The 15,648-nt window shown below is 33.7% G+C and overlaps 1 protein-coding gene and 1 pseudogene across 2 annotated transcripts; one reads left to right on the top strand and one right to left on the bottom strand.

Annotated features, from left to right (window-relative positions):
• The first annotated feature begins 356 nt into the window (after positions 1–356).
• Positions 357–2,637, top strand: LOC100806331 (uncharacterized; annotated as a pseudogene). The gene is made up of 4 exons (XR_137142.5): positions 357–1,024; positions 1,129–1,243; positions 1,351–1,465; positions 1,623–2,637. The product of XR_137142.5 is annotated as an uncharacterized protein (transcript).
• Positions 2,638–10,739: 8,102 nt separating this feature from the next.
• On the bottom strand, positions 10,740–12,589 carry LOC100805802 (blue copper protein). The gene is made up of 3 exons (XM_003542581.5): positions 12,229–12,589; positions 11,322–11,786; positions 10,740–11,235 (listed from the first exon to the last, which is right to left on the bottom strand). Exons 1-3 carry the CDS (start codon positions 12,572–12,574, stop codon positions 10,865–10,867), a joined length of 1,182 nt encoding a protein of 393 aa, XP_003542629.2. The 5' UTR covers positions 12,575–12,589; the 3' UTR covers positions 10,740–10,864.
• Between the last annotated feature and the right edge of the window lie 3,059 nt (positions 12,590–15,648).

Below are 15,648 nucleotides of genomic sequence, written 5' to 3'. Positions count from 1 at the left end.
TAAAAAAAAAGGGAGAAAGAATCTGAGTAGCATTATTAAGGAAGAATAAGGGGGGAAACTGATGTAACCGGATTCTCTTGGGCTACTTTATAACGAAGTTGATATTAGTTATGTTTTGTCATTTTCCTTGCAGTGTTCATGCTGGTTGAAGGGTTGTGTTGTGTGTACGAATATGATGGCATTGGAGTGCAATTATGTAAAAATAGATAATGCATGGTGTAATGGTAAGGTAAAGTAATGTTATGTAACAACAACCAACCCAATATTAAATATGGGTGAGGGCATGGCATGGCATTGGGAAGGGGAGAATTTTAATGGGACTTTATTATACAGGTATTTTTTGATAGTAACCTAACTCTCCCACTCTCCTTTTCTCAAGAGGTGTGACCAGACCCCACCCCACCCCCCACACAAAGGAGAAAAGATTGAACACTAACATCAAACATCAAACATACAAAAGACCATGGTAATGGTAAACCCTCTAAATTATTGGGGAAGACAAAAGAATGAGAAAGAAAGCTACCCTTTCTCTCGCTACTCCTACTCCAAACAAAACCGTCCCATTACAAATTGTGGAATGAGGAGAGAATGGCAAGACAAGTGAGTTGTATGAGTAGTAGTAGTAATTGACCATCAAACAAACAAACATAACCCCATGTAATTGTTATTGTTATTGTAGATAGATAGAGTGAGCGAGTGAGCACTGCCACTGTGTTGTGTATATAGGATGTAAAACTCCCCCCAACAGACAGACACGCCACTCAATTATTTCTGTCCATTTCTTCTTCCCATATTGTTCTCGTGTGTTGTGTGTGTCAGTGTTTTGGGGTGTGTGTGTGAGTGAGTGAGAGAAAGAGAAAAAAAAAAAGAAAAAAAGAGTGTCTTGGGCGGTTTGGTTTGGGTTTAACACTTTCATTTCGAAGATGCCACGCCCAGGGCCAAGGCCTTACGAGTGCGTGAGAAGGGCTTGGCACAGCGAGCGCCACCAACCCGTGAGAGGTTCCATCATTCAGCAGATTTTCAGGTTTTGGGTTCTTCTCGTTTTCCCCCTCTCTTTTTTCTATCTCTCGCCCCTTTTTCGCTCTTGTGCATTCCCCTGACGCTATTGCACGCCATGTGTTTGATTAGGGTCGTCAATGACGCTCACAGTCCCGCGACCAAGAAGAACAAGGAATGGCAAGAGAAGCTCCCCGTGGTGGTTCTCAAGGCCGAAGAAATCATGTACTCCAAAGCCAATTCCGAGGTTTTTTCTCCTTTCACAAAATGCTTGCGGAATTTGAATTCTTAGATCTTTTCACTGTGTTGGGTGAAACCCCTTTTGCTTAATTTTTTTGTGATTTGGTTGCTTAGGCAGAGTACTTGAATCCTGATACGCTCTGGGACCGCCTCAATGATGCCGTTAACACAATCATACGGAGAGATGAGACCACCGAGACAGGAGACCTCTTGCCCCCATGTGTTGAAGGTACTTCATTTTTTCATCTTCTGTGGATCCACTCTTAAGTGTCTGTCTCAAAATCCTATTTTTATGTGTCATTGTGTGGAGATTAGTTGCTTTGAGCTGCCAGTGATGTGTTTCTGTTTTTATGGTTTTCTGGGTCCATTCATTGGGTTGATCACAGCTGCACTTAACCTGGGATGCAAACCTGTGAGAACTTCCAGAAGTGATCGGCACAATAACCCAAGGACTTACCTTTCTTCAAGGATTCAACAACCTCCCTCTGTGTCTCATAAACCTGATGCTGGGAATCCCTTGAACTATGCCAAAGTCACAACTCCTGCTGTCTCACCAATTCCTGTGCCAGATTCTACCCACCAAAATAGCAAGCTCATGGGTTCCTCTAACTACCCTTTCTCAGAAGGCCTCCCTTGTCATCGCCAGCCATTGACAAAGGAAGCTAGACCCTCATTGAACTTGGGTTCAGTTTACCCATTGTACTATGGTTATGAAGCCAGAGAACCTCAACCTAGGACGACTGCTAGAGATACCACGTGTTCTGATACAATCTTTGTTGGCAGACCAGTCATTCCAGTCCCTGAGCCTTCAGGAATTGGTCTATTGGAAAACTTCTCCTATGGTAGATTCCATCACGTTGCAAACAGAATAGGAAAAGAGATTGCTGTTGGCACTCAGGAGGCAGCACCAGATAGGGAATGTGACTTGTCTTTGAGGTTGGGTCAATGTCTGCATCCGTGTTCAAGCAGCAAAAGTAGTTCAGCGTATGAAGTAGATGATGTTGGTTTAGGAGTTTCACCGGGAAGCAGCAGGTTTAGCCATTTATCCTTGCAGAAATATAGGGAGTTCTGTTTTTATCCTAGAGAGACAGGTTATGGCACCATTGAGTCCACTTCTGGTAAATGTAATGTAGAGGGTGAAGATCAGAACTTAGAGGCAACTCTTAGGAAGCGCAAAGCACCTTTAGGTAACAACGAAGAAGATGGGCAATTTTGCCGGAATCTAGGGGTCCCATCCAATCGTTTTACTGGTAGGCCAGGTTCGTAGACAGCTTATTGTTGTATCATGTATGCATTTGCCTTTCTAGATGAATGATCCAAAATGTTGTTTAATCCTCTTGTGTAGACTCTATGTGTAGCTCTGCTTGTGAAAAAATTTAGAAGCTGGCGTTGAGTTGCTAATTACATTTCTGCCAATGTGAACTGTATATAAAATCTTAGCTTGCTTTGCTTATTTTCGACTAGGCTCTGAAAAAATTAGAAGAGGGAAAAATGAAATGGGGTGTATAAAAATCATATCTATCTCCTAGTAAAAGATTAAAGAAGTCTAATTCAATTTTGATGCATGGACCGGGCCTGATTCATAAAATCGTAGTGGCGCAGACTCTAATGTGTTATAGTAGCTAAAATCTCTATTTTTAGTCAAGATTAGCTTCTGGCTTTCAGCGGTGTCTATTTATGCAAATTATCAAAGTTGCATGTCCCAAACAAAATAGAACAAACTTGTGACATTAAATAATTACTGCACGGTGGTTCTACAATAGTACAATGCACCCTGCATGAACTTTAGCATGGATGCCCCAGCTCCTCCAGCCATTGACTAAGCTGTTTTTATGGTCGATAATTGAAATATCATCCTAATCTAATGGTGGAGTTAGAAGGTGCATTTTAGACTCCACCAACTAAACAACATAGACTCTAGCTCCTTAAAACCACATCCGAATCATAGTTTTAATATCCAAGGCAGGAAACAAAGGAGATGATAATATTGTGAGAAGACATGTTAATACCGTGAAATGGTGGAAGTTATGATTTTCTTGTCAAAGGCATCTCAAAATTGATAAGGGTTTGTTGCTCTGATAAGGAAAATGTTTAATGTATGTTTCAATTTTTAGATGCAAAGGTGAACAAAAGAGAGAAATTAGTGAATGTAACAATGTTATAATGAAAATGAAAAATGATGAGATGAGAATAAAATGAGGTAAACGAGAGAGGGAAGAAAAACTGATTATCTGTTTGGACAAAAAGCTGATATGGAGGGATTAGGATTAGGGATTTGACCAATCTCAAAAAAAGCTCTTTCACTTAGTAGATAGATGGAATGAGGTGGGATATTGTTGCCTACATAAACCATCTGTGCATCAACATTAAATACATGCTCTGCAATGTGGATCAGAAATGCAATTATTTCTTAAGAGTGCCTTTACACCTGTCAACTATTGAACTGCTCGGCTAGAAGATTTGCCCAAGATCCTGTGTACTTGTCGGATCCATGGACCACATTTAGCCGTCTCCATGCTTTGATATGGACAAGGAATCAGTTTGAAGTCTATCCGTTCAAGTGCATTAGGGAGTGACTGAGTGAGTTTCAAAATAATAATATAATAAACAACAACTTTGAGAGATGTCTTTTGGGATGATTAGCAGAATTTCCTGCCGTACCCGGGGCCGATTTACAATTGGCTTTTGCTCTCCTTACATTTTGGTGAATGGACGTCTAAACCGCTAATTAATATAGTCTTCTAGCACAAAACTCTTGACTTTTTGTTTGGAAAAGTTATGTTTTGTTAATTCTAATTATTATTTGACTTATGGGATCATATTAAAAATCCATTTACACGAGTGCATGGCTCAAAATTATATTAACTTATCTAAATCGTGTTTAAGGATTGAGAATGGAAGTTGTGTTAAATATTTAGTGAAACAGATTTATTGCATATAGTAGTCTTTTATTCAATCCAAACAAAATTGCTTTTTACATATGATACATATGGTTCTGTTAAATGATAAACTTACAGTAACTTTTGTTGTACCTGTAAAGTAATTATTTAACGGATGTGACATGCGTCTAAAGGGGGAAAAAATCCTTTTAAAATGGAAGATTTCATCTAATGGGAAAAATTCTTAGATGGTGAAGAAAAAACTTTTATGGTGAAAAAAAAAACATTAAGGGAAGAAATGGTGTTAGGCAATGTCTCTACTAAAAAAAAGCATTTATGAATATACTTATATTTATTTGTACTTTGAGAGAGATCAGAAGAGATGAAAGATAACTAATTGGTATGTTGATGATTTAATATAAATAAATGAAAATGTTAGATTTGATATTTGTAAGTTTCCAAATGCTATCAGGGTGATTATCAGTCTTAGGCCATTACGTGAGGGGGCGTTTATGATTTCTTTGCCGTTGAATCCTCATTAAAAAAGTTGTGACAGCATCAAGATGAAACAATTATGATGGAAAATGAAATATCTTCATTGCTGGCTAAAGTTTATGAATCTTAGAAACAGTTCTTAAAGATCGTCGTGTACTTTTTATTTTAAATTATTAATTACACATTATAATGATAGTATTTATATTAAAATTATGAATTTATCTAGCTATTTAAGTCAACTATTAATAAAGGTATTATTAGAAGAAAAAAAACGATCTCTTGGTTTTTGTAATACTCTCTCCATTTCATAATAAGTATAGTCTTAATTTTTTTTTTTTGCTTAAGATGAAAAAGTATAGTAATTTTATAAAATTAAATTTATTATTAATCTTTTGTGATGGAAGAAATGTAACAGCGGCATTTTAAAAAAAATATTATGAGGAGTGTAAATAAAAAAATAGTTAATGTTATATTAAAAAGTTAAGATAAGACTTATTTTGAGATTTTTTTTCTTACACGATACTTATATTATGAGAGTAACATATTTTAGGATAAATTAAAATATTGAGAAAGTATTTTCTACAAAATTCTTAGAAAATATAAGTTGATTTTATGGCACATGATAAATAATACATTCATTTCTAGTTTGATAGACATACACAATCCTGAGTTAAGCATACGATTTTAGTTTTGGGGTTACTATAACATATATTTATTTTCTCTTTTGCCTCATTTTCTGCTTAACATATTTTTTTCTATTGCATTACTTATTAGTTATTACACTTATTATTAATTTTTTTTGTTTCATCTTTCTCGTCTTGTCCTTCAAATTTACTAAAAATGAGATTCACGTTGAGTAGTATGATCCTTAGTTTTGTCAACGTCATGCAGTAGTAACTGTTTCAATTGTTTTGCAAACTCGTATTACTACTTATCCTGAAGGTGGCATACATTGATTGCTATATGTTGCTTAATGACGTTATCATCATTAGTCACACTCCAAACACAGCATATAGACAATTTACATCAATCAAAATAATATTGATGGATCTTGTTGCCTGGGGATTGATTTAACTTGGCACCTTCACAGACGAATGAGATGACATGGAGCTTCCGCTCAGTCTTCTCTGCATTGATTTCTTGAATGAAAATGGCATGTGGACATTGAGAGTGAGAATGATGGGACAAAACTTTTTAAATTTTGCTTTAAATAGAACCTAGCATGTTTCCTAAATTTATGGCTTCATTATCTACTGCGTATCAAATTTCATTTATGGTTTGGCATGAATAAAGTCTAGTTCAGTCTATATACTATTTTGTGATGAGAACTATTCCATCCCACTCGCCCCACGTCTAATAAGAGTTTATTTTGGAAACAAGAACCTTTAATAAGTTAAGAAACTTGCTAGGAGTTTGAGTGAATATTTGTAAAATTAACTTAGAACTAGTGTGATCTATGTTTGAGCGTCTTATTCTAACGTAAGTTAATAGCAAAACATGATATAATTTTTTTATTCAACAAAAATATTTAGAATTATTTAAACTCAAAATCAATTTCTTAAGGTAGAACCAAACAAGTAAATATTTTATCTTTTTTTTTTGTGTAACAAGAGTAAAAGAAAGCAAAACAACTAAAAGAAAAGCTATTTTCTCAGGAACGCCACACATGTAAATATTTATCTAAAATCAGGTTAGTTGATTTTTTTAACATGATTCTATATTACTTAACATGAATTCAAACACACTATTAGTTTTAAATAAACCAATAGATATAAAATTTCATATAAATTAATAATTTTATACTTTTAAATAGACAAAGTATAAATATTAAATTATTATTATTTTAAATTGTTAAGGGTAATTTGTTTTTAAAAATAATCTAAAATTCAAAGGACTGAAAACTATTTGAAGATTCTTCGAATTACCTCTAAATAAACTTTCAGTTAAGTTATATATTAGTTTTAATCATTGTTATTTTTTTAATCATTTCTGTAGTTTTGCTTACCTTCTCTCTTTACTTGTTTTTGTAATATTTATGCAGGTTCAATGTCAGAATGAGTCCAAAAACGTGTTATTGACCAAACAATGAATGTAAGTTTAAGTCCAATAGCATGACTAACCAATATCTGAACAGTAGTGGCCCAAAGCGTAATGGACCCAGCAGAACATCATTAACAAACCAAATCATACGTAGCATTGCATAGAATTCATATTAGTACCTCCAAAATTGTTTTTCGTCACTAATATGAATGCACAAATACCAAAATGTTCTTTTGCTTCTTTCCTCCCATATTGGCACTTATCCCACCCTTTTTGGCAAACTAATGAAATCATGATACTAATAAAATCATGATTCCGTTGTGTTGCAAATTCATCTCACAATGGAATCACGATTTCATTATGTTACAATTTAGTAGCATAACGAAATCATGATTCCTTTGTGTTACAGAAATTGTAACACAACATTGTGTAACATGGATTGTGAAAAAACAAAATTTTAATTTTGTTATGCAACAATTTATATAGTCGAATCACACTTCTGTTACATTTTCTTAATTGACCCCCACTTGCACAATGAAATCGTGATTCCGTTGTGCACTTTTTTCAACACATTTAGCTACACAATGAAAAAACACTTCCACCAAACTAGATAGCCTAGAATACATAATGAAAATTGTGATTCCATTGTACAAAATTTTTTGCATCCCCATCAGTCCAACAAAAGTGTGTTTCCATAGTGCAATGTTGGGAACAACATCTTTGAAATTTGAAAATGTTGGGAGGGGGGCAATAGCAAACCCCAACATTGAATTGTAGCATGAGTTACTTGTTCTGTCGTGGTGTGGTGTGTGCGAAACAAATAAAGTAAAGAAAGGTTGAGATACATGTGAGTTGGATGAATAAACGAAGCTTCAACACTTAGATGTTGTTTTTCAACAAAGAAAAGTCAGGATTCAGATTATCACATAGATCATAACTCATAAGTCAAATAATAAGAACTCAAATGATGGTAGGAGCTTAATTACAAATGACAAATATTATTCTTTTGTGTCTTTCTTTAGCTTCTTTATTTTCTTGGAAGGCAGAGTACATTGGGAAGAATGGTTATTCAAGGCTTGTTCGTACAGATAAATAAACAGCAAAGCAGACTGTGCCATAATCCTTGCATGTATGACTGATTGACTGTACAAGGATTAATATTTACATTGTCTCACTTGAAAAGCATAAATTGATTACTCTTTAATTAGATGCTAAATTGAAGGTTCTGCAATCTGGCACCATTATTTATTGATTTCATTGTAAAATTGTAATTGCTTGTATCATGTGTTTAATTTGAATTCCTATAACTCATGCTTAATGTGCTTCTCCCATTGGTAGCCAAACTTGATACAGGAGAGATGGCCTACAATACATTGATAGGAGGAAGGATACAATAGAAGCAGGAGAAGCCTAAGATAGCAAGCCCAAAAAAAGCACAAACCAGCATACCTTGAGGATTATGGGTGACTTTCGTGAATGTTGGACAACAACATAACTTTCTGTTTAACAAAATGCCAAAGTTTGTTAGTAGTTATTAGTGACATAGTTTGTTAGTAGTGAAACGTGAATTTTGTTAGTAGTGGAATGTGATTCTGATTAGCACAAAAGCCTATATAAGAATGAAATAAAAAGCAAGGAATAGAGAAGATGAATTTAGAAAATTACCTTTTGTGTAGTAAGGAGGTCCCTTGTCCTTGAATTCAAGGTCTCTTTCTTGTTATCTTTCCCTTTGCTCCCATCAATTGGTCTGACCTGTTGTCCTTCGATGGCAGACGCTGAACCTTCCTTCACCAGCCTGGACCGCCTCGAGGCCGTCATGGCCAAACTTGCTGCAGCTCAACTCCGCGTCGCCTAGACCCAAACTTCCATGGAATTCAAACTGGATGCCATTCTCCTGAAACTGAATACCATGGTACCCTACCAACCCTCTCCATCTTCTTCCTCTGCGAAGTCACCACCACCAGCCGAAATCATGTCGCATCCCTTTCTCATGGCACCTCCCCACCTCCCTGCTAACGGCAAGCCCCATACATCCTCCTCCGATCCCCCCTGCGAATGACAAGCACCATTATAGGGTGACTTATCTTAATTATTATTTTGACTAAAAAATACAACAACATACTTAAGACTATAAAATATGAGACTACTAGTTATGGAGGAGTTACATGCGCATTGTTAGCTTTTACTTTTATTGTTCTTTAATTAAAGTGTTCTTATAGTTAAATCAAGAGTTACATTATCATTTAAAGTTGTTTACTCTTTGAAATTGTATTTCCTCAATTCCAAAATAAATATAACATTTGACTTTTTAATATAATATTAATTATTTTTCACTAATATTCCTAATAAGAATCATTTTAATTTTTGGATATAATATTAATGCTACTCACTAATATTTTTCATGTATTTATTAGTTTCTACTAATCTTTGTAAGGTAATACAGGATTATAGGATGATACTTATTTTAGGAAAGAGAGAATAGTTAAAAAATAGGCAATTGAAACTTTTTTTTTATTAAATATCTTTAGAAGCACACTCATCCAACAAGATTATATTTAATAAGATATTTCAATTAATTTTTAGATTTTTTTACCAGTTAAAAATTTTGTTTGATTATTTGATAAATAATTTTTTTAATAGTGTCTAGCGTTTTTTGAAACATTACTTGAGTAACATCTTTTAAGCTTTTAATTTTTTATATTTTCTTTTATTTTTATTCTTAATACATTTATTCAATTTTCTTATTATCTTTTTTCAATAATTCAAGATTTTATTATTTTTCCGTTGTCTTATATTTTTTCAAGAAAGAAGAGAATTTAATTGAAAATAACCACAAACTATGTGCGTGTTTGGATATGCGTTTGTAAAATTGATTCTAAATCAATGTGATTTTATAAAATTGATTTGAAAGAAACGTGATTTTTGTTTGGATACTTGTATCTTGAAAATTGATTTCCACATTTAATATTGTTTGAAAATTTGTTCTCAAAATCAATTTTGAATGTGTTAATTGTTTGAAAAAGTATTTTATATTAAACATATTTTAAATAGTTAAAAATAAAACATAATTGGGGATAATTAAATATGCTGTTAGGTAAGTAAAATTTAAGTTGATATTCTTTTCTTGAAATAAAGTGCAACACGTTTTTTAATAATAACTTATTTTTATATTTATTAGTGAAAGAGTATTTAGTACGTGGATAGGTTGGTGAGAAAAGATATAAATACTAGAATGAAAATATATTACCATTATTGACTATTCAAAAGCAAAAGAAAGAAGGATAAAATCGGAAATAATAAAAATATTCACAAAAATTAATTTTGTTGGATCCATAAGTTACTTTGAACCGTTTCAACATGGACATACGTCTCCCCCAGAATCAATTACGATGCAGAATCTAAACATCTTGATCAATATCAATATTCATATTTGACCAATATTAACCCACGTCCACTCAAAACTAATGGGGTTTCAAACATACACTATATAGTTACTTTCGCGCATATATACCTTTTATTTAAATTAAATAAACTGGTCCTGCATAGGATGCCGAAACCAGGAAGCAATCCCAAATACCTAATACTTGTATTAAATTAAACTGGTGCCCCGGAGCCCAGTCTCGAAAGCTCGACGCGAATATAGAACGCAAAGAAACGATCTTTCCAAGTCATTAACTCACAATGACATACTAATTTAATGGTTGAAGTGCAATTGGCAAATATAACCAAACATTTCATGTACACGACCACTAAGGGACAAGCCATTTCCGTTGAAAAAGTTGCTAGTCGTACATATGACTTCCGGATGTCACGCTTTCTTTGCCAAGACTTTGCTATCAAATCAAATTATTTTTCAAAAAGGGTAAGTTATCAACCTCGTCCCTAATTCAATAATCAAACCCCACGGTGCCAAAATTTGATTGCGAAAGGTGTCACAAATATTTTTTATCTCCAATTCCAAATATATGCACTGTAATACAACGATGTTAACTATCAAAGAAATACACTTGTTAACATATTCACACCGTACCAATTTATTTTTACTCAAAAACATAACAAAAAACCAAAACTGTAGCCGATGAAGAGAAATTAAATTAAAGCTAACTTTATTGTCATCCTCAAAAAAATAAGAAAAAAACTGAATTCATGAAACACAATCAAAGAGCGATGATGATGACTCGCAAGCTCCTGACTAGAATAATCTCGTGGAGTATCTAATAGAAAAAAGTGGCGGCAACTGAAAGCAGGGTGGCAAATACTCCAACAACTCCAAGAGATGCAGCACCAGAGTTCTGTGGGGGAGGAGTGACAGCACCGGCTGGAGAAGGGCTAGAAGGAGTGGTGGGGGGGGCCGCGGCGGAAGGTGGGGTGGCGGTGCTGCTGCCGGTGACGTTGATGGCAAGCTTTTGACCTCCCAAACAGTGCCCTGGAATTCCACAGATGAAGAAATGTTGACCAGATTTGTTGAGGGTCACTCTCGCAGGTGGAGTGGTGAAAGTGGCAATAGGAGAGGCTGAGCTGCAAGCATCGAAGTTGGCCTTTGTAACCTCCTCTACGTTGTGTGTATTTGATGCGTAGTTGAACACTGCAAAACACACCAATGATTTAGTCCAATTGATCCCAAGCTTTTAAACAATTCAAGTAGTTTATTTTGTACGATGTGAGACTTACCAAGGACGTCTCCAACCCTGAAGTTTTTGCCAGAGGCCCAAGCTGTGTAAAAGGAAGCGTTGCCAGGAACAATCCAGCCAGCGGTTTCTCCAACAATGAAAGTAGCTGGTTCAGAGGATGGACCAAAAGCAGGTGCTGGTGCAGACCTTGGTGGAGGAGTGGGGCTACTGGCTTGTGGTGCTTGTGTGGGGACAGGGCTAGCCCTTGGTGGAGAACCACTTCCTCTGGGTTGAGGTGCAGGGGAAGGACCGGTAGAAGAAGCTCTGTTAACGTTAATTGCCAGTTTCTGGCCAGCGGAACAGTGTGATCCAACGGAGCAAATGTAGTATTGCTCCCCTGTTTCGTTCAGGGTCACGGTCGCTGGACCGGAGGTCAGGGTGAAAACGGCGCTCCCGCCGTTGCACGCGTCGAAAGCCGATTTCGTTACCTTGGCCACGTTGTGTTGGCCGGTGGCGAAGTTGAACACTGCAAAAAATAAAAAGATTCAAAACTTTTAAATCTATAGGCAACAAACACATGTAGTAAAACCAACACTAGATGGGTTAAGAAATAACGGAAGAGAAAAAAGTTCGAAGTTTGATTTCTTCTATATTTTTTTTTTTTATAACTTTTTATACAAACTCGTTTGTTTATCTTCTTGTATATTCTCGAAATAATTTGTGCTAACAAAACCAATGCCGATAAAAAACATTCTCAATAAAAGATAACATGTAGCCATGTTTTATTAGGGTGCCCCTCACTTATATGATTTTAAGTGGGACTGGCATTTTTTCTAACACCCATCTTAAAATCTTAAAATATAAATTTAACTCAATCTTAAAATATAATTAAAGAATTATTCTTTAGTGAAGATTTTTTCCGATGAGAAGGTTTAAAAGTTACAATACTAGTAAAGGTTTTTGCTTACCGAGAGTGTCGTTTACGGTGAAGGTTTTGTTGGAAGCCCAGGCGGTGTAGGTGGCAGCGCCGCCAGCAGGGATGATCCAGCCCGTGGCATCACCGACCATGTGTCTGGTTTGGGCTGCTGAGCCATGGAGGAGGGTGGCTACTGCAAAAAGCACAAGAAGCAAGTTCCTTGCCATGGCGATGTGTTCTTGAAGGTGAGATCGCCCCTGTTTGATTCTAGCTAGGACTAGATCTTTGTGTCGGTTTTTTCTTCTTGTTCTCCTTCCAGTGAAAGAACTTGTGACGTTGAAGGCCAATGCCTTTTGTTTGCATTTATAGGGAAAAGGGGGATAAGTCGATAGTGCCATGACGCGTTACACATGGGTAGAATTGTTCTAAAAGATTATTTAAGATTTTTTTATAGATTAAAAAATTGTTTTTTTATTGATGAATTAGATTAAAAGATTCTTTAAATTTAGAGAATATTATCTTTAGAGATTAAAAGGTTATTTAAGATAAGAAAAGATTATTTTTATAGACTATAATTTTTTTTTGAAGGACGACTAAAAGATTATTTAAGATAAGAGATTAATTTTTTTATAAGCGTAGAGTATCTTTTATAACGAAAGTATTACTTTAGTTAAGGGTGTTTTTTTTTATACAAGAGTAGAAGTAGATTTTATTTTCATTTTGAAAACATGAGAGTTTGTTAGCTAAAAAGATTATTTAATAGTATAAGGTTTGTACTTTTATGATAATTTATCATCGGAAACAATATAAAACATCTTTAAGTTGCAAATACATTCTAATTTTAAATTGATAAGATAATTTATCAAAAAAAATGCTAAAATAAATGATTGAGGTAGTTAACTAATTTCAAGCCACATTTCTAGAGTCTTATTTTTGGGTTAGAATAATATTGACACAAAATTTTCACTAAATAAATTTGTTAATAATTAATATTTTTTTAGAAAAACTAACTTACCACATTTTAGTAAGGTTTTTTTTTTTCTTATAAATCACGATTTGTTCACTTACAAGACTTAAAGAATTCAAACTCAGATTAACTTGAACCAACAAGATATTATATTAGTTCAAAGAGCCTTATTTAGCTTGGATTCATGAAACAAAGTCGTGTGAGAGGTATTGGGCGGTGAAGGGGTGTGTAATTGATTAGGTCAACAAGAATTAGTGTGGTTGTGGCATAGTTGCTGCCTGCATGCCGAGATTTGAGACTTCCAGAAACGTCGTGAATGAATCCGCGTGATCTCACCAAATCAATTTGACTTGTAGCGTTTACTAGTCTCATTTTCTTTGTTTTTACACGAGCCAAGGACGTGTTGGAGTCAATCCTTCATTTTTATTTATATTTTTTTCCTTCTTTATTGCCATGAAATAATGAAATTGAATTTATTTATTAATAAAGTGACACCAAGAAAGAGTACAAAGAAAAAAGCATTTCGTTATGCCCCACTTCTGTGAGAATGAGCACAAACAAGGATGCCTGAGAAGTTGGATGGAAAATTCCAAGATGGGAGATTCCAGTTTCAATGGAGAGTTAGATGAACGTGAGATTTCAGAACACGAGAATTCGTCAAACCGAGGTTCAAACTCTGATATTGCAAATCTAACAATGTTACGAAGACACGACATATTGTTTTAACTGGTTTCCAATTTTTCCTCCATCAAAAGACTTTTTCAGTTTTTTTTTTTTTTTACCCCTTTCAAACTAACTTAAAGTGTCGAGCCGTCAAGGTTACTAGGTTAACAGTGTTTACTAATTTGTAAAATAACTTTTTAATTTGCTGATATTGTAGATTTTTCACACAAAACAGTAGATGTTTATTTAATTCATTGGAAAATATTAAGCAAGAGTTTCCTTCTTCTTTCTTTTCGTCCTTCATTCCTTAAGCAGTAACGTACTACATTTGCTTTAGAGATTAAATGAATAAGAAAATTGGAGAAAAATTAATAAAAATGAAATGAATTTTTTTTGTCTTTGTTTGATTAGAAAGAAGAGAATTGAGAAGAAGGAAACAAGATATATTTTTTTCTCTTTCAGTATAGTAAAAGATGAGAAGAAAAAATATATATCAAAAAGGTTTGAAATTCCTAACTTTTAATTTCTAGAAGGCTCGTTCACTTTTTTTTTTTTTTTTTAAAAAAAAAGAAGAAGCACACCAATTCATTTTTTAATAAATCAAAATTGGAAAGCATTTGTGGCGCTTAATCAATGTGTCATTGTTTATTAGTCTTTTCTAGAAAGAGAAAACACAGAAGGCTAAAACTTTGAAGGGAAACTATGGTTGACTGTAAAGTAATACAATCAGAAGCACTTCATCGTTCATAATTATTTAGATATTAATTGTGATAAATTAATTTTGACTAAATTTTTTAAAAGCATTTATTGATCTAATTTAAATAGAATTTTAAAAAAATGATTTTTTTTCTCTTCCTTTTAGTCTATCTTTAAATTAAAAAAATTGAAGTTCCCTTCTTTCCTTGATTTTTCCATTAATTTTTTTCCTTTTAACTTTCTTTTACTTTAAAGTAGTGTTATAAAAATCGGTTTGGTTAAGTCAGTTCAATCGAAATCCATTGATCTAACCGGATCGATTTTGTTATTAGATTGTGTATATTTATGACCCAAAATGATCTGATCGATTTTAAGAAAATTTGATAATCCGATCAATTTTGTAAACTTGTGTTATCAACTTTAATATTTTAAATATTATTTTTAATTTTAAAATATAAATAAAATTTTCTTAATCAAATAATATCAATTATATATTTATATATAATTTTAAACTAATTATTAACCCACCAATTAAGTTACCGATACACTGTCTTGACCGTATCAACAATCTACTACCCATTTTCATAACATTGCTTCCAAGTTTTGCGTCAATTGGTGCATACCCCTTTACTTTCCCCTTTGTTTTATAGAACGTGTTACTTTAGTTGGAAATTTTTAAAAGAGTACTCTGACGCGCTTTTCAATATTTGCCACATGCATGCGGAAGTTGATGCGTCAATATATTATTTACTTCAATGGGGTGAGTTTTTTTTTTATTATTATTAATATTATTTTGTTCGGATTGGTGGGTGGGGGAGTGTTTATATAATTTTTTTTAATCTATATAGTAATCCTTTATATGTATAAATTAGCATAATCATTTTAAATGGAAGTATTTTTACGAATTATTTGTTAACAAAAGTATTTTTTAGAAGTTTTTGTTAAATGAGTTCTTTTTAAGATTTTTCTTATCATCTTAACTGCATGAGTATATTATTTTCATCTTTATTTTTAAATTGATTTTTAATGTTTTTGTTTTCAAATTATTAATAGTTAAAATTAGATATAATTTATTTTGGCAAATCCATATCGCGTAAGTAATAATAAATCATAAGATTGAGTGTTTTATCCATAGAGACTTTATTT

Source organism: Glycine max, chromosome 13 (genome assembly GCF_000004515.6).
Source record: "Glycine max cultivar Williams 82 chromosome 13, Glycine_max_v4.0, whole genome shotgun sequence".
In the NCBI taxonomy this organism is placed as follows: Eukaryota; Viridiplantae; Streptophyta; class Magnoliopsida; order Fabales; family Fabaceae; genus Glycine; species Glycine max.
The sequence above is the reverse complement of the archived record's forward strand: the minus strand, read 5'-3'. Positions and strand labels throughout refer to the sequence as shown.

Excerpts from the sequence above, each read along its gene's own strand:
- LOC100805802 (XM_003542581.5), bottom strand. The coding sequence starts at position 12,574 with ATGGCACTATCGACTTATCCCCCTTTTCCCTATAAATGCAAACAAAAG. Across the intron at positions 11,787-12,228 it reads CACCGTAAACGACACTCTCG|TGTTCAACTTCGCCACCGGC; the intron begins GTAAGCAAAAAC and ends TATTTTTTGCAG. Across the intron at positions 11,236-11,321 it reads CAGGGTTGGAGACGTCCTTG|TGTTCAACTACGCATCAAAT; the intron begins GTAAGTCTCACA and ends TGTGTTTTGCAG.